The sequence below is a fragment of the Lygodium microphyllum genome, chromosome 2 (assembly GCF_053477565.2).
Source record: "Lygodium microphyllum isolate KBCC chromosome 2, Lygodium_microphyllum_v1.1.10, whole genome shotgun sequence".
Classification (NCBI taxonomy): Eukaryota; Viridiplantae; Streptophyta; class Polypodiopsida; order Schizaeales; family Lygodiaceae; genus Lygodium; species Lygodium microphyllum.
The window spans coordinates 158,435,328-158,458,412 of NC_141136.1; the positions used below are offsets into that span (position 1 = coordinate 158,435,328).

Here is a 23,085-nt window from a genome sequence, read left to right on the forward strand (position 1 = left end):
AGTAGCAATTGCAAGATGGTCTATGATGTCCTTAGAGGAACCAAACACATTTCATTGAGCTTGTGCATACTAATTACCGTTTAATGACATGATAGGGAGCCCACCTCCGTGAAGGAGGCTTTGCAGCATGATCATTGGTGGCGGAAAGCAATGGAGTAGGAGCATGAGTTCGTTGAGATGAACGACACTTAGTATCTTGTGCTTAAGCCTTCTCATAAAAAGGTAATTGGAGTCAAATGGGTCTTCAAGACCAAGTACTATAGTGATGGCACGTTGGACAAGCACAAGGACCGCCTTGTTGCTAAAGGTTTTGCACAGTGCCTAGGCATTGATTTCCATGATACTTTTGCTGCTGGAGCTCGGATGGTTACTATTTGTGTAGTTCTTGCCTTGGCTAGCCATAGAAGATGGCCAATCTATTAGTTGGATATGAATTTTGCCTTCTTGAATGGGGAGTTAAAGGAGGAGATATATGTTGAGCAGCCTCCAGGCTTTGGTCTTCTGATGGTAAGGTGTACAGATTGAGAAAGGCTCTCTATGGCCTTAAGCAGGCTCCCCATGCTTGGAATGAGAAGATTGACTCGTTCCTCCAAGAGAGATTGGGGTATCAGCGTCCCAAGGTTGGTCTATAGCTTTATGTCCACACCTCGAGTGGAGGTTATGTACTGTTTGTCCTTTATGTGGATGTTTTGATTGTGACAGGTGACCATGCCTAGATGGTCGAGCAAACGAAGGTAGCACTTCATGAGAAGTTCAAGATGATGGATATGGGACTTCTTCACTTCTTTCTAGGTCATGAGATCTATCAAACTCCGAGGGGGATCTTTCTCTCCTAGCAATGGTATGTGTAGGAGCTCTTGACTACGTATGGGATGGAGGGATGCAAGTCTATTACGAGATGCTACCCATTATAGGCAGTTGGTTGGCTCCTTGGTTTAGCTTCTCAGCACTTGTCTTGACTTATGTTATGCTGTAAGTGTGTTGGCCGGGTTCATGTGTGAACCCAAGATGGTGCATTGGCAAGCTGCTTTGAGAATTTCGTGGTTCCTTTAGGGGACCTCCAATATCAGGATCTATTATCCAGCAAGTACAGGTGTTGCAAGCTTGGTACTTATAGGATGGAATGATTCAGATTGGGCTAGCGATGTGGATCATTGAAGGTCCATGACTGGTTATTGCTTTACCTTGGGTGCAAGCGCAGTTTCATGGAGCAGAAAGAAGCAGCCCACGGTTGCCCTATCTTCGATTGAGATGGAGTATCGAGCGATATCTTCTACCACATGTGAGACCATGTGGCTTTGTAGGTTATTGGCGGAGCTTGGCGGAAGGTCCTACTGTTCTTCAATGTGACAATAAGAGTCGCATTGCCTTGGCCCAAAACCCTGTGTTTCATGCTAGGACGAAGCACATCGAGATTCAGTATCATTTCATTTGGGAGAAGCTTCTGGATGAGACTATTGATGTGGTATACTGCAAGATAGTGGTGGAGAATCTTGCAGACTTGCTTACGAAGATGCTTCCTCAGGCTTTACTTCGACAACATTCTAGATCCCTCAGCCTTATGCCACATCCAGGATCTGAGAGGGGGTGTTAGAGATTGTCATCCCCTAGACAGCAGGCATTCATTAGATAGGCTGTGTACATATGCATTTCCTATTAGACATGCATTTCGAGAGCAGCTTTGTGTGGTGGAGCAGACAGGATATCCACATGGCAGATTCTTGTGTAGTCGCAGTAGGCAGGACACACGACAGTCTGGTTGTACAACAGGTTGCAGTCATCTCAAGTGCCACGTGGCACAATAGGAGCAGTCGGCTGCATTTAATGCGGCCAACCTGCATTATTTTTGCATTTCTTTTTGGGGTATTTATACTGCCCAGCCTCCACATACTTTCACATATTCTGATCACAGCTTTCTAGATTATTGATCGTAGAGATTGCTGCACATACTTTTAGGTCCATAGCTTGTGGGATCTTCGAGGTGGAGACATATGTCGATGTACACTCTACGTCGGTGTACATATCTATTTCCTTATATAGCATTCTTCATTGCAGATTTTCTTTGTTCCACTGTTTCTTTCTCTCTCTTCTCTCTCTATTCACTCTCAATGTTGGTTATATGCTTGTGCACCACTTCACTTTTTTAGGAGAGGCTGAGTAGAGAGGTGTTGGGAGGTGTTTTTGTTTTTGTTTTTGTTTTTTTTTTGTATTTTTATTTTTTTTTTTTTTTTTTTTTTTTTTTTTTTTTTTTTTTTTTTTTTTTTTTTTTTTTTTTTTTTTTTTTTTTTTTTTTTTTTTTTTTTTTTTTTTTTTTTTTTTTTGTAATTAGGATAATACCTTGACACAATAGTAGGTCTAGGGTTTATCCATAGAGGCAATGCACAATTAAATGCTTGCAAAATTACTTAGATCTTTAAGATACCCCCGCCTTGAAAGATTGCAAGCATCCTCAATTGCATGCATGACATGTGGAAACATATTAATATCAACAAAAGAACAAAATCATAAATAAATTAACGATCAATTCGAAAGAGAAACATTCATAGAGTAAAAATGATAAAGACTAGTGTGCATAGCCTTTCAATCATCTATTCAACTTTATTACCATGCTTCTTATGCGAAAATTTCCCAAGCTAAAAGCTAGTTGAAGAACTAGCACTTTTAATGGTACACTTCAGCTCAAAGGTTTTAGGTGTAAGCCACAAGCCTAAGGTGAATTCGGCTAACTCACCCTCTTCCATCCGCTTTGCATCCATAGTTGAATAACTTTGAAGCTTCACTAGATAGTGAAATGAAACTGTGGCTTGAATCTTTGTTTCCTTGTATGCCAATATGTGTTCCAAAACAAGGACCTATCTTAGACTTGAACCTCATTAGGTACATTCTTAGTCACTTCACCTTTAAAAGGTCTAAGCAAACTTATATGAAAAGCATTGTGTATCCTCCAATGGTTAGGACTCATGTGGCTTCAACTAGATTTTGCCTATCTGTTTGTGGATGAAAGCTAAAAGAAAACTTTAAAATTGTGGTTGTATTCTTGAACAATGCTCTCCAGAACAAACTGATGATTTTTGGATGAATGGATTTCAATTACTAACATAGAGGAAGACATTTTGTGATACTTGAAGGTGCTCACTATGTACAACTTCACCATTTGCTTTGATCTTCTTCATGAATGGATTGTAATGAGTCTATGTATTGAACCTATCTATGACACCATCATTCCCAATATGAATCCTAGGAAGATCAAACACAAGACTCATGGTCCATAGTTTGTTTAGAATCAAGAAAGGTTGATGTAGACATGGGACCTTTTATCTGTCATACTTCACCTTTTGGCAAACAATGCATTCATGCAGAAATACATTAGATCTTGATGCAGAGTAGGGGGAAAAAAAAGGAAGAAAACTTTCTTTGTAATAACCTTTTTCCTCAAAGGTGTGGTGATGCAAAGCTTCCTATAGAGTTGCATCAGTATCTCGCCTCAAGGTAGGCAAACAAAGAAATGTTTTTAAAAATATTTTTCCTCTAAGGCATGGTGACACAAAGCTTTTGATGCATCATGAGAAATCTCTCTCTAATAGCATAATGCTCATGATGTTGACTAGATGATGTGACATGGAAAACTTTGCCAAAATCCTCATCTTGCACATATTGCCCTTTCATCCCATATAGCTCCAATACAGATTGCGAAAACTTGTGGCTTTCAATGACAAAGCATCAGCCACCACCTACTTCTTTCTCTCCATGTGAACAATGTGGAAGTGGATCATGGACAAGAAGTTGGCCCGTCTCATGTGCTTTTTTGACAACTTGGGCTAAGTGAGGAAATATTTGAGAGTCCAATGATTTGCCTATATTGTAAAGTGAACTCCAGGAAGGTAATGCCTCCAAATAGTAAGTGCACGGATAACTTCCAAAAGCTCTTTCCCATAGACCTATAAATTCCTTTGAGCTGAAGGACCTGACTCTCATAGGCAATCACATAACCATACATGTATCATAGTGAACTATGAATGCTTTTCATAAATCTTCTAGAATAAGAATGGGAATAGGACATGTGGTAAGCTTTTCTTTCAGCTTTTGAAAAGCTGCATTTTCTTGCTTTGCCTATCTAAAATGAGCTCCCTTCTTAGAGTATGAAGTGGTGAAGCAAGATCCGCAAAATGGTGGATGAATCTCTTTTAATAAGGACATAGTTTAAAGAAATTGTGAACCTCATGAATATTCTTGAGATCAAATCAATTCCTTATGGATTGTGCCTTTGTTGGATTCATCTTTACCCCCCATCCTTAGACATAATGTGCCCTAGAAAGTGAATTTTATCCAAAAGGACCTATACTCTTTTGGCCATTCATGACCAGTGTATTCTTTTTGAGTTCTTGAAACTCTGTGTGTGTATGTATTTGTATACATGTCTGCATATGTACACATATATATATATATGTACTATGCATATATATGTACATATACGTGCACGCACGTGCGCGTGTGTATGAGCGATCTTGAAAATCAAGTTATTTGTAAAAAACCGAAAAGTTCAAATCCTTCTTCATTCACAGTTATGCTGCATACAAATATGTTGGAACTCCTGCTCTCTGTGTGCGTGCGTGCGTGTGCGTGTGCGTGTGCGTGTGTGTGTGTGTGTGCATGCGCACACACTCGCACCCTTTTACCCCTCCCATACACACAGAAGTATATGTGTGTGTGTTTGTTTGTTTGTGTTGTGTGTATGTGTAGAGAGAGAGAGAGAGGTTTTGGGGCTGCTAGCATATTTGTGTCATGTGCAATGCATTTTTTTTTAATGCTACCTTAGGTATCTAGAATTATGTAGCCAAACTTAAAGGATTTCTTCAGTGGTAGTTTAATCTTATTTAGTATGCCGATACTTTATGGCAAAGGATTTAGTACATTGGCGTCGGGTGGCCTCTTTAGTGAACTTGCCTTGATTTTTGTACTCCTTGGTGTTTCTTTCACACGTTGCTTGTAAAAGAGAGTTGAGTTTATGCATGATTGCCTAGAGTCATCCTGCATCTTCCTACCATGTAATCTTGTATTTTTTCGTGATTAATACTGTGAAATGGAGTGAGGATTGGAGTTCAACTCAGAGTGCAATAGGCAGTGTGAGAGTGAAGCACGACACCCAATGCAATAGACTGAAAGAGTGTAATCTGAAAGTACAAGGTACAACCCTTAAACCTTAGGGTTGTAGGGGGTGTTCACTTCCAAACATGATAATTGCCCGTAAGTGTGTGACATAAGCACATACGAAAGAAGACAATAAGTTTGGGAGGAAAACCTCTCGTACCGAGAGTAAAAAGTGCCCTAGTGTCCTACTGAGGAGATCAAATTTAAAGCATTGCGAAATGCTTTAAATTTGTCACAAGGAAGAGCTTTGGTGAAGGTGTCTGCCACATTATTGGTAGTAGGACAATAGACAAGGCTGATATCACCTTCATGTAGCCTCTTTTTGACAAAGTGACAATGTATACTAATGTGTTTCGTGGGTGCATGAAACACTGGGTTCCATGCCACTGCAATGGCACTCTTAACTGTCAGTGAACAAAGGAGTAGGCTCCGTAACAGATATATCCAGATCAACGAGCAAGCGTCTAATCCATACGTGTTCAACTGTGGTAGTGAAAGTTGCCTTGTATTTAGCTTCACTTGACGATGTGGCAACAATGGATTCTTTCTTGCTAAGCCAAGATATACAAGATGAGCCAAGAAAGAAACAATTGCCACTAGTGGAGTGACATGAATCATGATCACCAATCCAATGAGAATCACTGTAAGCATGTAACTTCAATGGTCCCCCCTTGGCATAAAGCAATCCAAGAGATCTAGTACCCTGCAAGCAACGAAAGACACGCTTAACAACTTGCCAATTTGATATGCGTGGCTGATGCATATATCTGCTCAGGGCTGAAAGTGCAAATTGTATGTTCGGCCTAGTGTTGCATAGGTAAATAAGACATCCAACTGCTGAAGCATATGTGTGTATATCAAACAAATCACTATCATCATGTAATGACAGCTTTAGTTCAGGTTCCATTGGTGTACAGACTAGCTTGCAATCTTGTAAGCCAAACTTCTCAAGAATTTTACCAATGTACCTTGACTATGATAAACTAATATCTCTAGCATCATGTATGAATTGAATGCCCAAGTAATAATGCAAAGACCCCAAGTCTGACATCTCAAAAGTGCTTCACCACATATCCTCCATAGATTTTTTCAACAACGATACCCAATGGTGGTTGAGATAGCTTGTCAGTTTTATGACGGTCTTGGGTTTGACCATCCCTTCATTCTCTCCTAGGGACAAATTACTCAATGGGACAAAATTTGATTGAGCACCCACTTACAAACAAACAAACCAAAAGAAAATTCCCTTGTGATTCTATTTGCCTTTGCAAGTCCTAGTAGGCCACTAGGCAACCAACGTGCACCCTTTATCCAAGCCTTTGTAGTGTTGATAGGTCACTAGGCAACCAGCGTCACCCTTTGCCCAATGCCCTCTTTGGGATGGGACACCCTGGGAGAAAAATGGATATTGATGCATTCATGTCCACAGCTCAAGACATGCTCTTTGCATGTCTCATGCCCTTGTTCGTCAATGTTGGTCATCATGCTTTGAGCTAGGGAACACCAAAATTAAAATCTTAGGTGAAGTCTAATTAAAATATTAATAGTTCATTCACATTTTCACATTTTGGTAACAACTTTTATCAAGTTGTATGCCTACTTATGATTTTGGAGAAATGTGGATATCATTGCATTCATGTTCATGACACTTGAGGTCTTTTGGAAAGCTAAGATAGACAGCAAAGGTCTTAGATTGTTGGTGGCTGATAAATTATGCTTGAAATGCATACTGGGCTTAAGACATTTGATATTCGTATTTTAAGGACTAAATGACAAATTTATCACTAAATCCCCTCGTGAGAAAATATTCCAAGGCAAGATATGAGATTAGCCTTGTAAAGGACTTCCACGATTTAAGAAATATGAAAATGATAGGGAAGTCTAGTACAAGGCTTGGGTGAATAACTAATTTAAAGGTTTATAATGCAAGATCACGTGTGACTCAAAATGAAAGAAAGTTCCAGAATCCCAAACTTGATAGAAGCATCTCTCGTTCTCTCCTTATAATCTTTGAGTGACTCTGTAGCCTCTATTAGCTCAACGAAAAGAATGAACAATCTTTATCAAAATCTTGAAGAGAGTCTTTGAAGTGGCTATATCCAATAAATCGATAGCATGGCTACATTTGCGGTTGAGAAAATTATCAAGCCATGATATTGGTTATCATGTTAAATTGTAAGAAGTGTGAAAAGTTTGGCATGGCTCAAGAGCTTAAAAGTCATGAAATAGATATTACTCCCTCAAACATTCTCATTGCCACAAGTTGGCCCTCTAGTTGTGGCTCAAGCTATAGCCCCCCACCTCATTGTTGTGCCATGAAAAACCATTCTTAGGGTGCTCCTTCAAAACACCTAAGCTTTGGGGCAATCCCAAAGAGTGCATTGCATCTCCTTTGGCTCTCCACATCACCATTAAGAAGCCAAGTGTAATTTGCTAAACTCTCATGGTAACAACCAGAAAAAGAGCAAAATATCCTAAGGTCCAAAGCTTTGAGCCAAATGTATTCTTGAAGCTAGCTAGGAAAGCTAGCAAGATGTCCTGTTTAATCAAATGCAGAGTGAAAGTTGGCATTGGGTTATTTTGCCCACTCCCCCGAGTCCCAGTGTAATCTTTAGAGAGTTCTACTTTGATATGCCTAGTACCTCCAACCATCCATTGTTCATATCATTGGATCTAGGTCTAAGTATGTTTGCTGTCCTCTTGCACTAGAAAGGTAAATACCCTCTTTGCTATTGTTGACCACTACAAGAAAAATGTCTTCTCTAGGAAAGAGACCAATTGAGGTTTGGGAAGTTTTTGTAGTAATCATTCGCTTCGGGGATGCTTCCTCCATCATAGTCTTCATAATGATCTTGATCCCCTGATATCATGAACTCTCTATCTTTATATCAGATGTAGATCTAGGAAAGCAAACCACTTGTCCACTAGGAAAGATAATTGAGTAGAGAATCTCCCCAAGAGAGGCGTGCTCTTTGTTCCATGGTGTGGCTTGTCTCAATGCTCAAGAGATGGTTGAAGAGAAGAGGCTACTTCATCTTATCTTCAATAGTGGGTAGAGTAATATGATGGAGGCTTGAAGATACTGATCTCCAATCTTCACTAATGGTAGTTGTAAAACTAACCTTGAAATCTCTCCCAAATTCTAAAGCTTTGATCTTCTAAAAAATTCAATGAGTGTTAGGTTGCCGTGGCCTCCAAAAACAAGAGTAATTATCTCTAGTCTTCATAGAAATAACTTCCTCCATGGATCCTCACATAGAAGATGACCTCTTACAATGAGCCTCACCAAGATCGATCTACTCTTTTAACATTTTGGGTTTGTGATCCCCCAACCACCCTTGGATTTGGGTTGAAATGATAATGACTCAAGCTACTTCATTGGCTTTCATCTCCACATGTCAAGATAAAACTATTGATGAGGTGCTTCACATAGCCAATGCATGACCTAGAAAAGACCCAACAAAAAATTATATACCACATGGTGGCGAGAAGAACTTGGTTGGTGTCAGAGTGAAGCAATGCGGAAGCGAATGACTGACAAAGAGTGGAGAGAGAGAGAGAGAGAGAGAGAGAGAGAGAGAGAGAGAGAGAGAGAGAGACACACACAGAGAAAATCTGCAGTGAAGAATGCTGTATAAGGATGCAGAATTATACACGGGTGCAAAGAAAATATCTGCGCATGTCTCTACCTCGAGGATCTCAATCTCGGTCAGCCCCGAGAGCACTCTCCGCAATCAGCAGGCTGAAATCTGTTAGACACAATGTGACAAGACTGCTAGAAACTCAGCCTTTTAAAGGCTGAAAATAATAGCGTGAAAATAATAAAAAATAATCAGGTTCGCTGCATTAAATGCAGCCAACTGCAGTCGGAGTGTCCGATTGCTGCGACGTGGCAGCCTGCCATATGGCACAGCTGATGTGGCCAAAGGAACTGACTCTCAACACTTCCTCTTAGATCCTGGACAAGGCAGTAGACAGAGGGATTTGGAATGTCGGTGAAGTAAAGCCTAGGGAAGCGACTTTTTAAGCTTCTCCCTGATGAAGCAATACTGGATCTCTGTGTGCTTTGTCCAGGCATGGAATACGGGATTCCTTGCCAAGGCAATGCAACTTTCATTGTCACACCGCAAAATTGTAGGACGAGTCTGGGGATAGCCAAGCTCCTCCAACAACTGTCAAAGCAGAAGACGTAGCCCGATACTTTGCCTCAGTCAAAGATAGGGCTACCGTGGGCTGGTTCTTGCTACACCAAGAGATAGCACCAGCACCTAAGGTAAAACAATAACTTGTAGAAGACCGCCTTTGATTCACATCGCGAGCGTAATCTAAATCACTCCAACTTGCAAGAACAAGATTGGAAGCACCTGTACCTACCGGATAGGAAATCTCGAGGTTGAAGGTCCTCCTCAGAAACCGAAGTATCCTTTGAGCAGCCTGCCGATGCACTTGCTGAGGTGCACTCATGAACCTAGCCAAAAGACCTACATCAAAATATAGATCAACCCGTGTGTTGAGGAGCCAAATCAATGATCCAATCAGTTGATGGTAGTGGGTAGCATTCGTCAAAGGAGAATCTGCATGTGAAGTGGCCTTCAAGTTCTGATCCATAGGAAAAGAAATGGACCGACAATTCTCCATCTCAAAAGTCACCAAGAGCTTTTGGTACATATCTTTGCTGAGAGATGAAAATCCCCCTTTGAGATTGATAAATCTGATGGCCCAAAAAGAAATGGAGACGTCCTAAATCCGTCATCTCGAACTTCTGATGTACGACTATCTTCGTCTCTTCGACCTTTTGGGCATGATCATATGTAACAATCAAGTCATCAATATACAAAATAAACAACATATGACTACCCTCGGAAGTGTGCACATAAAGCTGTGGATCGGCCCTAGAGCGCCGATATCCCAACTTGGCCTGGAGAAACGCATCAATCTTATTGTTCCAAGCAGGTGGAGCTTGCTTTAGGCCATACAAGTCCTTCTTTAGCCTGTAAACCTTCCCATTTGAGGAAGGAACCAAAGCGAGGGCACTGCTCTACATAGATCTCCTCCTTCAAATCGCCATTCAAGAAGACCTACTTCACATCCAACTAAAAAACAGGCCATCTCCTATGACTAACCAAGGCAAGAACAACACGAATAGTTGCATGTCATGGAAATCAACACCTGGGCGCTGTGTAAAACCTTTAGCAAACAAGACGAGCCCTGTGCTTGTCCAAAGAGCCATCACTATGGTACTTGGACTTGAATACCCATTTGACATCAATCACCTTCTTATGAGAGGGATGAGGCACAAGGAACCAAGTGCCATTCTGCTCAATAGCCTCCAGCGCTTCCATTGCTTTTCGCCAATGATTAGACTGTAAAGCTTCCTTCACTGATGTAGGCTCTCTATCTTGCATAACATGGGACATCAAATAGTAGTTTAGAGCAAATAAGCTCCATAGTATGTGCCTTTTACGGGCCCAACGAGGAGGAGGCCGAATCTCGCCACGGCACTCTCCATCTTCTGAAGTTTTTGGAAGGTCCACCAGCAATGGAGGACGAATCGGTGAATCTGGTGGCTGGGTAGTAGGCAGTAGGCTCCTGGGCCGAAGAAGAGTCCTCAAGTGACACAGGCTTGAGAGGAACGATCGTTGGGGCCCAGCTATCACTTGGATGTTAGGGTGATCCTCACCCCCCTCTGGGGCTAGAACCTCCACGAACCGAACATCATGGCTCGTGTAGACATCCCGCTTAATAGGATCATACAATCGATAGCCTTGAGATTGCGAGCTATAGCCCACAAACACCTGTCTTCTAGAAGCCGCCTGAAATTTGTTACGTTGTGTCTTCGAGATGTGAACAGAAGCATCATATTCAAAAACCCTGAAATAAGAAACATCGGGCTTGGATCCAAAGTCGCCTCAAAAGGATTCATACCGACAACAGTGGAAGTAGGGGAATGATTAAGGATGTGAACTGAAGTAGCCACGACCTCAGCCCATAGACACTGAGGTATCTGACGATGCTCCATCATAGTAAGGGCCATCTCGATCACATTGTGATTCTTCCACTCCAAAATGCCATTCTCTTGAGGGATGTTTGTATTGACAAACTCTTGGTGTATGCCACGATCTGCACAAAACCGAGCAAACTCATTAGAAGCAAATTCTCTGCCCTTATCCGATTGTAAGGACTTCAACTTCCACCCCGATCGGTTCTCCTCAAAGAGCCACCAATCCTTGAAGTTAGAAAAAGCTTCCGACTTCAGCTTTAAGAAATAGGCCCGTGTCATCTTGTTGTAATCATCTACAATGAGCATGAAATACAAACTTCCTCGAATGGATTCCGTCCTCATCGGTCCACAAAGATTGGTGGAAACAAGCTCCAAGGGTGCTGAGGACCGTCTCAAAGGCTTGGTAGGAATAACATCGTGAGTGTGCTTACCACGGATGTAGGATACACAAGGTTGTTGACTCACCACAATATCTAGCAAACCTCGAACAAACTGGTCCTTAAGACGCCTTTCGAAGGTATTCGTAATTGAGGTGACCAAACTGAGTATGCGAAAGCTAAGACTTTGTTTGAGAGGTAAGAAGAAGAGGAGTCAAGGCAGAAGAAGACCACAACTTGTAGACTCCATTCTCCTCATAACCTAAAGAAAGAACCGCTCTCGATCCTCGATCAAGAATCCGAAAGGAATCCGCATCTAACTCGACCAAAAGGCCGAGGGCACAAATCTTGTGCATCGAGAGAAGATGATACTCCAAAGCCGGCACATAAAGTACCTTAGATGCATGGGACCACCACACCCATCTGGAATAAGATGCATGTTGCCCCTTCCCTGAATAGGAATAGACGAACTATCTCTAATAAGAATCTGACCATGAAAAGGCCACAAATGAGTTAACACTTCTTGAAGAAGGAGTCATGTGTCTAGAGGTACCTCTATCAACAATCCACTTCTGAGTAAATGGATGATGACTTGTTGACATTCATAGTCCTCATTTTCACTTCCTAAGACACACGCTTCATGACGGTCATGTGATTATACATCTGATCCAACTCTAGCTATATCTTCCTAGCCACCGTCAAACGCTCTATGTGAGAGATAACAATTGTAGCACATGAGAGAAATAAAAATGAGTGAATGTGTGCATTGAGTTTGTCCCAATGTGCCTGAGCCTTTACCAGCTCCACCTTCTCACTAGAAGAGAGTCTGGACTTGTCTCGCGAAAGGAGGACAGTTGATAGCCTCTGTAACAAGCTCTGCCAAATTATAGGATATGGCAACCATCATAACCTGCCAGATGCAGTAGTTCTTACCATTGAGCTTTTGATCTCAAGGAAGAGTTGGTAGGAGGCACCTTCCGGTCCATGGTCGCCTGAAACTCTTTCTCGGCCTTAGAAGGCATCTTCACCTACAATGCTTGCACAAAACATAAAAAGCAGCCCCCTTTGACTGTGAAAATACAGCCTAGTAGGATTGAGGTTCGCTCGTCCAGTTCCTTCTTCACCCACCGGAGGCGATGAAAAGGTAAAATCTGTACTTGAAGGCCAAAAACACAGCCTTCTTCCTTCTTTAACAGCAAAAAACAGCAACAACTTGAGCAAATCTTCTCTTTTCTCGTTTGCCCACGCTCGCCTCGGCCTTGTTTGATGCGCAACTCACGTGCTCGCACTTGAACATTGAAAACGCAGCCTTGTGTTGCGCTAAAAACTCCTCTTCAGATAGATCCACCCTGGATCAGTCCTTCAATGCTCTGATACCATGTTAGAGTGAAGCAATGTGGAAGGGAATGACCGTGACAAAGAGTGAACAGAGAGAGAAGAGAGAGAGAAAGAGACAATGAAACAAGAAAATCTGCAGTGAGGAATGCTGTATAAGGATGCAAAATTATACATGGGTGCAAAGAAAATATTTGTGTGTGTCTCCACCTCGAGGATCTCAATCTCCGTCAGCCCCAAGAGCACCCTCCACAGTTAGTAGGCTGAAATCTGTCAGATACGATGTGACAAGACTGCTGGAAACTCAGCCTTTTAAAGGCTGAAAATAATAGCCTGAAAATAATCAGGTTGGCTGCATTAAATGCAGCCGACTGCAGTCGGACTGTTTGACTACTGCCACGTGGCACTCCTGACAGGCCATAGGAACATGGCAAATCATGGCGTTTCCTATTCTCATTCGTTGTTCTCATTTTCTGTTCGATGTTGATATGCCGTAAAGTGTTTGACTTCACCGATGGACATGGATTGTGTCATGAGGATGTGAAATGGAGATGCTTTGCTTTGCATTTGTTCAAACAATTAATTAATTGTGCAAATGTGACTTCCACAGGTGAGGTTCAAGTTAGTTATTTCATAGTGTGGTACTTGGGACCTTGAAATATGAGTGCATGCCAAAGGCAAAAGTTGTAACAAGTTATATTGGTACTTGGTCTTAGAATTTGGCCTAGACCGTGTAATTATCCCTAAGCGTAGTCCTGACACTAGAAAATTAGCATTAATCAATTAATCAATGCCAGTTCCAAGCTAATGAGTGCTTAGGATCACTTGGGTGATATTGGCCTTGACAATTTAATTGTTGGTCAATTAGATTATTTTTATGAGCCATAAATAATTATTAAATTGAATTTTAAGCCATTATGAGAATAACCTTAATAAAGTTAGATAATGCTGAAAATTGTTTTAGAAAGCTGCCACTTGGCAAAACTTGCCCATGCAAGTGGGAAACTTGTTTTTCGAGGTTGAGAGCGGGTCATTCCATCCTTTTGCAAGCACCCAGAGAGAGAGAGAGAGAGAGAGAGAGAGAGAGAGAGAGAGGGGGGTTGCAATTGCTGCTGCAACAATTGCCATCTCTAGCAAGCGGGAGAACCTCCAGAAGCTACTAACATGGTGAGAAGAGATTGCAACAGCAGGAGACAGCAGTTTGAGGGCTATTTCAGCCAAGCAACATCATATTCGGTGTGTTCCATCAGTGGAGACAGCTTTCATAGCTGTCTAGATAGGGGAGCAACTGATTTTTTCTATTTTCTCATGACGGAAGCTTGAATTTTCTCTCCTTAGCATTCTCTCTCATCCTCCAGCCTATTCTTATCCTTTGTGAGCAATTTCCAGCAGATTTAGCCATTGGAGGTGGAGATTTTGGTGAATCTCTATTGTAAATGCTAATTTACAATAGACATTGGGGTTTGACAGTCACCTCGGGAAGTGGGCTTAGAAATTGAAGGTCTAGAGACTTGAATTTCAGTTAGTGAAATTTGGCAATTTCAAGAGATCTAAGTGGCCATTCAGATAGCAAACATTTGGGGTTGAATTTGTCACCCATGTAGCATAGGTGAAGGCCAATCCCCAAGCAAAACAAGGGGCAAATTGATTTGAAGGCTTGCTAGTCATTTATGACAGCAAGAGGCACTTGAAGAGCGGAGGATATTGAATAATCTCAGTGTATTTGATAAAGAAATACCGCAAGCAGCACCAATTTTTGGGGCCAATAGGCTGTCATCATCCAAGATTAAGTTGTAATGTTTAAATTTTTCAGTTTATGTCAATTTTATGCTTGCTGTAATTGTTGATTAGTCACCCTTTCCGAAAGGGAGGCTGGCCGCTGGTTTCAGATGATGTGGTTATGTGTGACGTAGATAGTATGATTGATATGGGTCATTTAGGGGGAGACCGAGTGAACAATATGATCATGCAGGTATAGACTGGTGATGGAAATTGCGGGTTGGGTTCAAGGGTCCTTCAGTGTGATAAGCCTTTGGGCAGACTTGGAGTGCCAGTTTTGGTGGGCAGTTAGCAGGCCAAATCATCTAAACAAACTGGTTTGGTTCTAGAAGGCTATGGATGATATAGAACCTATTGTTGCTCATGATTGCTTCTTGCAGTTGGTGTCCATGTTGAGTGCTATTAGCCAATTCAATTGGTCTATCCTTTTTTGTTACTGAAAGACTTCCCTTTGTGGAGCAGCAGCTAGCACAAAGGCTGCATTCATTGTGGTTTGGTCCTTCTTGCTCAGGGTGATTCTGAATAAATTCAAGGCCTTCAGGCTGGCTAGCTTCTTAGACAGTAAAGTTTTTATGTGAAGTAAAATAGTGATCAAACTCTGATGTGCATTACCAGTTTAGGCCTTACTCCCATCAACAATGCATGCTGTGCTTTCTTGTTGAAAAGACCTGGAATTGATGCTAAAACCATTCTGAAATTTTGAACTCACTGTGCAGTGTAAAGTTACAGGAGGTACAGGCTTTTCAGGATCACCTTGTTGTGTTTGAACGGAGGGATGGTTTACTGAATGCTACAGTGTATGCTTTACCTCCTGTGGGGGAGGAACTCACAGAACTTCCTGAAGGCTTTAGAGTACAGTTTTCTGAACCAGCATATTCGATTGTCTCTATGGAGGGAAACTACAAGTCCCCAGTATTACGTTATGGCTACAGTTCCTTGCGGACTCCATTATCTGTGTATGACTATGATATGAACACTGGCGAGTGTGTGCTTAAGAAAATAGACCCAGTAAGGTTTCCATTCAGCATTCAACTTGAATGCTCTTTTTTTGTGCCTTGTCCTTCGATTTCAGCTTTGAACAATCCTGTACATTTATCATAGCCCATTTCTCTGAGCAGGTCCTTGGGGTTTTTAGTGCGGAGAAATATGTGACAACTCGTGAATGGGCAACGGCAGTTGATAGAACAAAACTACCGATTTCTATTCTCTACAGGAAGGATCTTGTGAAACTAGATGGTACAGATCCCATGCTGTTGTATGGATATGGATCATATGAGGTAATCTCTTGTTGGGAGCTTTCATGCAAGATATTATTCTCTATATGCTTTTTGAAGTGAGTGAGAGCCCTGTTTCGAATGGGTTCAGAGTCCAGAAATGGAGGGGCCAGTCTCTTCATATGTTTCTGATTCTTATTATCACTGTGGGGGGTGCTGATTGCTATACTTCAAGAAAGTTGTTCAAATTGCTAAATTTTGTTTGGTGAATATCACCTTGGTGTTACTTTTGATTGGTACAGGGGATTGTGAGGGTTACAAAAATGAGAGATTTAAGAAAAACTGTAAATATATAAAACTTGCACTACTGCATGGGTGATCTTGAATGCTATAATTGTAGACCATGCAGGGTCCGTAACAGTGTCGCAGATGTGATGAGTCTCTTGTCAACATATTGGGCGGCTTCTTTTTGGCTTCCTCCAGACTCCCTGGATATTCTCGAGCCCATTGGCTCTTGCTTTTGCTTTTTTTTGGGGCGGGGGAGCATATAGTTATGGCTCTTTTACTTAGGTTCAAACATCAGACATGTGTTCCACTTATCATGTGCTTTTTATATCAATTCAAGATTCGTATTTTGGATGTCCTGTTTTCGTTCTGGTGGTCTTGAAGGCACATTTAAAGAAAGCAGTTAGAATCTGGTAAGATTTATGGTCAAATCTGCCAAACATTGGGGTCTTTGTTCTTTAACATGTTTATATTTCAATCATGTTGTTGTTGTTTTTTTTCTTTTGTAGTATGAAAATCTTACGCTTCAAAATGTGCTTGATACTGTTTCAGATTGAAGAGTTGGTTAAGCCTTAGTGCTGCAATCCATAAAAGTGTAATGCTGACCTTAACTGACTATCTTAGTGAAAATCAAACTCATGCATAGGTCCTCTGGTTTGCAGTATCCAATTGAGCCAGAATTTCGATCAAATAGATTAGCGCTTGTTGATAGAGGATTTGTGTATGCTGTTGCACACATACGCGGAGGGGGAGAGATGGGAAGAAAATGGTATGAAGACGGAAAGCTATTGAAAAAGAAGAACACGTTTACTGACTTTATTGCCTCAGCAGAACACCTATTGGCACACAATTTTGGTGCTAAGGGCAAGTTATGTATCCATGGGAGAAGTGCAGGTGGTCTGTTGATTGGTGCTGTGCTAAATATGAGACCAGACTTATTCAAGGTTGCAATAGCTGGGGTCCCTTTTGTGGATGTCCTCACAACTATGCTGGATTCGTCTATTCCTCTAACAACAGCTGAATGGGAGGTGAGTGAAAATTTACCACAGGCATGATTTCTGCTTGCTTGCTGGAGTTCTTTTTCTTCTTCTTTTCTCTTTTGGTTTTCTTTTTTCATCATTGCCAGTTAGAGTAATGGCCATTAGTAAGTTTGTGCCTCCTCCTCTATGAACCAAAACTTCAATCTTAACTATCAGGGCTGTTTATTGTGCAGGAATGGGGTGATCCAAGACAAGAACAATTCTATTTTTATATGAAGTCCTATTCCCCAATTGATAATGTAAGTCAGTCTTCACCAACAGTTTTTATTTCTGCAGCATCATCTTGGACCAAAAGCATTTGCCACTGAGAACTAGCCTATGATTGGCATAGTAAGTTGCCTAGTACATGTGTTCAATCTGTCTGTTGTGGTTGACTATAGTGAAGTATTATCCTCATTAGGAATCTTGTGTTAGAATAACAGGTATGCCATGATACCATGTTAGAATATGCGGCGATGGAGAGAGACCATAGGGTTTGCGAGAAGAAACATAGTGTGTGTATGGCAAACATTGAGAAAGAAGAGAAACTCAAAAACACAAGAGAACATGATGATGATGCACTAAATCATGGTATGAGAAGGAAAGATGAATCATGATACAATGGAGCTAAACTTCAAAAGATGACTACATTGTTCTGTTTGAATCAAACAGTAGCACCTATGGGAAATTTACACAGTGAAGGGAGTGAAACACAATCCTCCAGGCAGTGAGCTATGGAAAATGTATGCCAATGGTGGAGGATAGCTATGAAGGGAGAGGAACGCAGTCCTCTGATGTCATTGGAGATGAGGAAGATGATCACCAGTTGTCAAGAAAGCGAAGCATGGTCCTTGGATGCTAGGAAGATAGCCTAGGCTGCAAACACAAATCCAGAATCCAGAAGGTTGTAAACACAAATGTCTGATGGAGACAAGATGCAAATGTATATAGGATCACTGATGCTAGGTGTAGTGGACTTTTGCTAGGGGCAAGAATGCTGACGCTAGGCTGCAAGAGGTGATGCCAGGTAGAGTGAAGACCTCCAAACAGTTAAACACAAGGTGGGATGGAAATTGAAGGGAGTGGTAGTTGATGTCAATGCTGGAGAAGATGATGCGAAGGTGTGAGGAGTCTCCAAGCTGCCAAATGCAAGGTGGTAGGGTAGCCTATGAGGATGCCATGATGATGGAGATGGCTGCCATGCTGATGGAGAGAAGGTAGATGTCAATCACAAACCGCAATGTCCTCATGAAGGGGTGTGAGGGCAATGGATAGGTTGGATAGAGAAGGGAAGGATGTCTGATGACAGAAGAATGAGTGGTGGAGAATGAATGAGGAGATTTGGAATGAATGGAGAAGTGGCCTATTTATTGGTTTTAGCTGTCTAGGGTGGTGCACCATTGAGTGGGTGCCAATCCTTTTTGGGGCTGTCAGTGTGAAACCCTAACTAGAGTGAAGAAACTGAAGAAGTGTCTTCTGAACACCCCCTCTCAGGCCTAGAAAGGGATGAAGAAGGAGGAGTGAAGAGAGGTAAGAAGGAGATGCAAAGGATCTCGGAGATCCAAGATTTCCACCAGAAAGGTAATTTGTAGTAAGGAGCAGTAGATTGGGTAAACTATAGAACTTGACTGCACTTCAGGAAAGAAGCTACTAGCCCTGTAACTCCATGTTGGAAGGAATTCAAAGGTCTCGTGATCAAGTCATTGCTAAACCTTCAAGGCCTTGATCTAGATGGTATCTAAAGATCATGGCTATCAAGAGGAGAAATGATTGCTCAAAGACAGCCATCCCCAAGAGTAAATGGTGGGTGAAGAACTTCATGATGAGGAGGTACCCTTCTGAAGGTGTAGATGGAGAGGCCTCGACCAAAGTCAAAGAAGAAGTAGATACCCCCTCTGTGAGAGAGAGGGAATCTAAAAACTTAGGAATCATAGACTCTAAATCATCTAAAGATGAACTACTGTTGGTCATGCCAAAGAAGTTTTTTGGGGTGTCAAAGATGTCAAAGAAATCCCAAAGGTGGCCTCTTGAACCTGAGTAGTCGAGGGTGGGGAAAGGTGAGGCTTATGTTGAGCGAAGGGCAACAATTGGTGTCTCTCAATGGAGTAGACTGTGAAGCCGAAGTAATGGGAGAAGTTGAACGACCATTATCTCTCGAAGGAGCGAATTGACGAGTAGATGATGTCCAACAATCACTGTCTCTCGGTGGAGCGAACTCTAGAACTGTGGGTTGCCAAGGTGGCATTTCTGAAACCCCAGAAGAAGTAGAAGAACTCTCCGTATTGCATTGCGGTGGTCTCAAGGAGGTCAAGATACCAAGGGATCCTTCTTTGGCTTAAGAGGACTTAGTGCACATAAGATGCGTCTTATTGCCTTAAGCATAAAAGTCTAAAAGCTAGTGCAAAATAGACTTTGTGGCCCAAAAGGGAGAGGTGGTACAATGAGTGCTTGGGGGTAGATGCATATACTCTAGCGGTGTAGGGAGGAAAGGTCCATGGCAGCAAGCATCGGTGGGGGGTCTAGTGATGTCGGAAGAGGAGTACCCAGTGGTCTATCCATCTGCTTGTGGAGAAGTCATAGCACCAGAGTGTCAACTTGTAAAGGGAGGGTGGGAGGGAGAGGAAGAGAAGGGTATCTCTATCTCTTGGTGATGCAATGGAAATGAACAGGGAAATTAGTAGTTTATGTTGAACCCTCAACTTGTCTTTACCTTTTATGGGGAATAGGTTCTTTAGCTCTCTAAGCTCTTGCACTTGGATGCCATGTCAGAATAATAGATATGCTCTATACCATGTCAAAATATGCGACGATGCAAAGGGCTTGTAGGAGAAATACATTGTGTGTATGACAAACACTGAGAGAGGAGAAACTCAAAAACACAAGAATACGATGATGATGCACTAAATCATGCTATGAGAAGGAAAGCTGATACAGTGGAGCCGAAGCTCAAAAGAAGACTATATTGTCCTATTTGAATTAGGTGGCAGCAGTTGTGGGGAATTTGCGCAATGAAGGGAGCAAAACATAGTCCTTCAAGTAGTGGGCTATCGAAAATGTATGGCAATGGCGAAGGACAGCTGTGGAGGGAGTGGATTGTTGTCCTCCCATGCCGACGAAGATGAGAAAGATGATCATCAGCTGTTGAGGGAGCAAAGCGCAGACAGATATCAGCAAATTATCGTGTGACATTAATGAGAGAAAGAGTGCACAAGAATTGGACAGGAAGCAAAAATTCTTCTTTGATCTTCATTAATCTTTATCTAACATGAAAGTTACATTACATGGCTTTGTTTTGGTGGTGTACCTCTTCACATCCTCTTGTTTTTATTAATTAATTAAATATCTCTTTTAATCATCCTAAGGTTATTCACCCTTTATGTAACTGTCACAAAAGTACATAATAACTAAGAAATATGGATATCAATCAAAAGATCTTTACAAATAGAATAGATCGCCACACAATACATCCAGAATAATCATGATACATTGTGGATGATGAAGAAAATAAAGATGCTTATTAAATTCTTCATTGAGCATCAGGTATGGGATGCTCTAGTAGCCTTGACTTGTCATTGAAACAAGATGTGGTATTGGCTCCATCCTTTTCAGTTTGGATTTACGTACTGATTGGGGATCTCTCCAGCTTATGGACACTTCGACTAGACTAGACATGATGCACATTTGTAAGAGTCATTTCTTTCTTTTAGTAGTGATTAACATGTGGATGGAGAGACAGCATGTTCTTTTTCATCGTTATCCCTCGTTTTGGAAATGACACATCGGCTAGTACATGCCTTCATGGCTTTGCTTTCTCGTTTGCCTCTGCATTTTAATCAGCCTTTTTTATTGTGCACGATTAGTTCTCGAGTACATGCAACAATTGATGGCTTCGTTTGGCATGTAGATTTTGTTTAGGGGTATAGATACATGGCCCATTTTTAGAGATAATGCACGTGCTTTGTCTCGACAATATGGTGTTCAGTATGCATTTGCTTTTTAGTTGAATCGTAGCATCTCCAATCCTTGTTGGAACACTCAGTGTCTATGTAACAAGTAGGGAATGCCTTTGATGAATTGGTTACATGTTTTGAATGATTGAAATTGAGAGTAAGCTCTTCAAGATGAGGAATATGTTAAATATAAATTGTTGGCCCATCTGCATCCCATGCATGATAATAACTATAAGATTCATCATTTCTTTGCTCGTCTATGCGAAAAATATGCTTGGGAGAATATTGTGCATTTGATGAATGAGTAGACTGACATAGTTATTGAGTGTGGATCTTTTCATTTAGATGTGTCTTGGGTACACAAATCTTATTGGGTCCACATGAAGTGCTTTCTCATTTTGCCGATTGTTACATTGGGCAAATTTGATGGAGACGGATATTGTTGAGGTTGAAGTGAATGATGCGTTTTTCCATCTTTCGTGAAGGAAAAGCCTTGGTTGGGATGGCCTTCCTTATAAACTGTTTTCGGCCCATGTTGAACAACTCAAGGACCCATTGAGTCATTGACTTGCCTTTGCTAGCATATATGGAGATCGGGTTCGATATCTTTAGATTGGAAGATTATGGTTACTTGTTTGTTGCCCAAGGTTCCTTTTCCATGCACCTTGAAGCAGTGGGGATGCATTTCTATTATGGGTTGCTTGTACAAAATCTTTTTCAATATCATTGTCAATATAATACTATTTTGAATATTCAAATCATAGCAGTAAAGAAACACATTTCTTCGAGTTTGAAACTTATGCAACGTTTCTTAAAGTAAGAAATGTTTTTGACATTAAAAAACGTGAGTTCAATAAATAAAAATAAAAGGGGGGATCACAAAACATGGTTTTTTGACAAAAACTATTGGGCAATATTAAACATGATGGTGATGAGTAATAACTCATGAGGACTCAAGATTTTGGATAATAACTTACTTTTTTGGGATTTTGTTTAGTTATTGGACTCTGTCAATCTAGTATCTATTCTTGTCTTGAGAGTTGATTATTATATGACTTTAGTCTCATTTATGAGTTATTTATGATATATTATGATTCATTTTGGAATTTGACATTTTGTCAGTTTGTTTTGGAATGAGAATCATGATGTTGCAACTTCACTTAATCCATATTGTACATGGGCTATTTATATGTTTATTTCTATTTTCTTTGTGTGATATGTATGAATCATAATGTTTGAGGTTTGAACCATAGTATAGCTTGTCTAAATGAATCATGGATATGTAACACATTATTCTCTATTGACTCTCATGTATTATTACTCAAGCTCGATTGGCCTTTCTTTGTTTAAGAGAGAGTCCCATAGAGGTTTAAAACCTCTTTCCCTACTTAAAACTATTAAAAAATCCCTTTATAAAAAACATGTGTTTCTTATTTTACCTTGTCTTGAAAGAAACTTATGAAACATGGATTTGATGTTTCGTTTCTAAATGTTTCTGATGTTTTTGGCTGCTATAGATCAGATGTTGTTACCATACTCAAGAAGATGGTGAAATTCAAGTGTTATAAGAAAGTTAACATTGCTATTAAAAGGGACAATATCCTCTTCCAAACATAGAGCATATGCTAGAGAGAGTGGTAGGGAAGGTGACTTAGAACTCTCTTGTTGGATTTCCTATTTATAGTCAGGTGCAAGCTCATTTGAATGACAAGTACAAGATGACATTTGCCATTGAGTGGGGAGTGTTCACTTTCATAGCCATGCCCTTTGGCTTAACTAGTGCTTTTGCCACCTTTCAAAGGCTCATGTGTGTAATATTCAAGGATACTCTGTGACTCGAAATGTTTATAAATGACCTTTGTGTCCATACCTATTGGGAAGACCACTTAGAGGAACTACAACTAGTCTTTGAACATTGCGGACAATATGGTCTCTCGTTAAACCCCTTAAATTTAATTATACCAAAGCCTTAGGCCA

General features: G+C 41.0%; 1 protein-coding gene across 3 annotated transcripts in view; it reads left to right on the top strand.

Annotated features, from left to right (window-relative positions):
* The window catches only part of LOC148040530 (Prolyl oligopeptidase family protein), a 100,110-nt gene that overhangs the window by 37,634 nt on the left and 39,391 nt on the right, over positions 1-23,085 (top strand). For 2 of the 3 annotated variants that reach the window (XM_087700394.1, XM_087700378.1), the window contains 4 exons: positions 15,357-15,648; positions 15,759-15,917; positions 16,802-17,167; positions 17,353-17,418. In XM_087700394.1, the coding sequence (XP_087556520.1) occupies positions 15,357-15,648; positions 15,759-15,917; positions 16,802-17,167; positions 17,353-17,418 (883 nt within the window). The remainder of the gene's footprint in view (positions 1-15,356; positions 15,649-15,758; positions 15,918-16,801; positions 17,168-17,352; positions 17,419-23,085) is intronic. The other variant, XM_087700387.1, reaches the window with a different exon arrangement.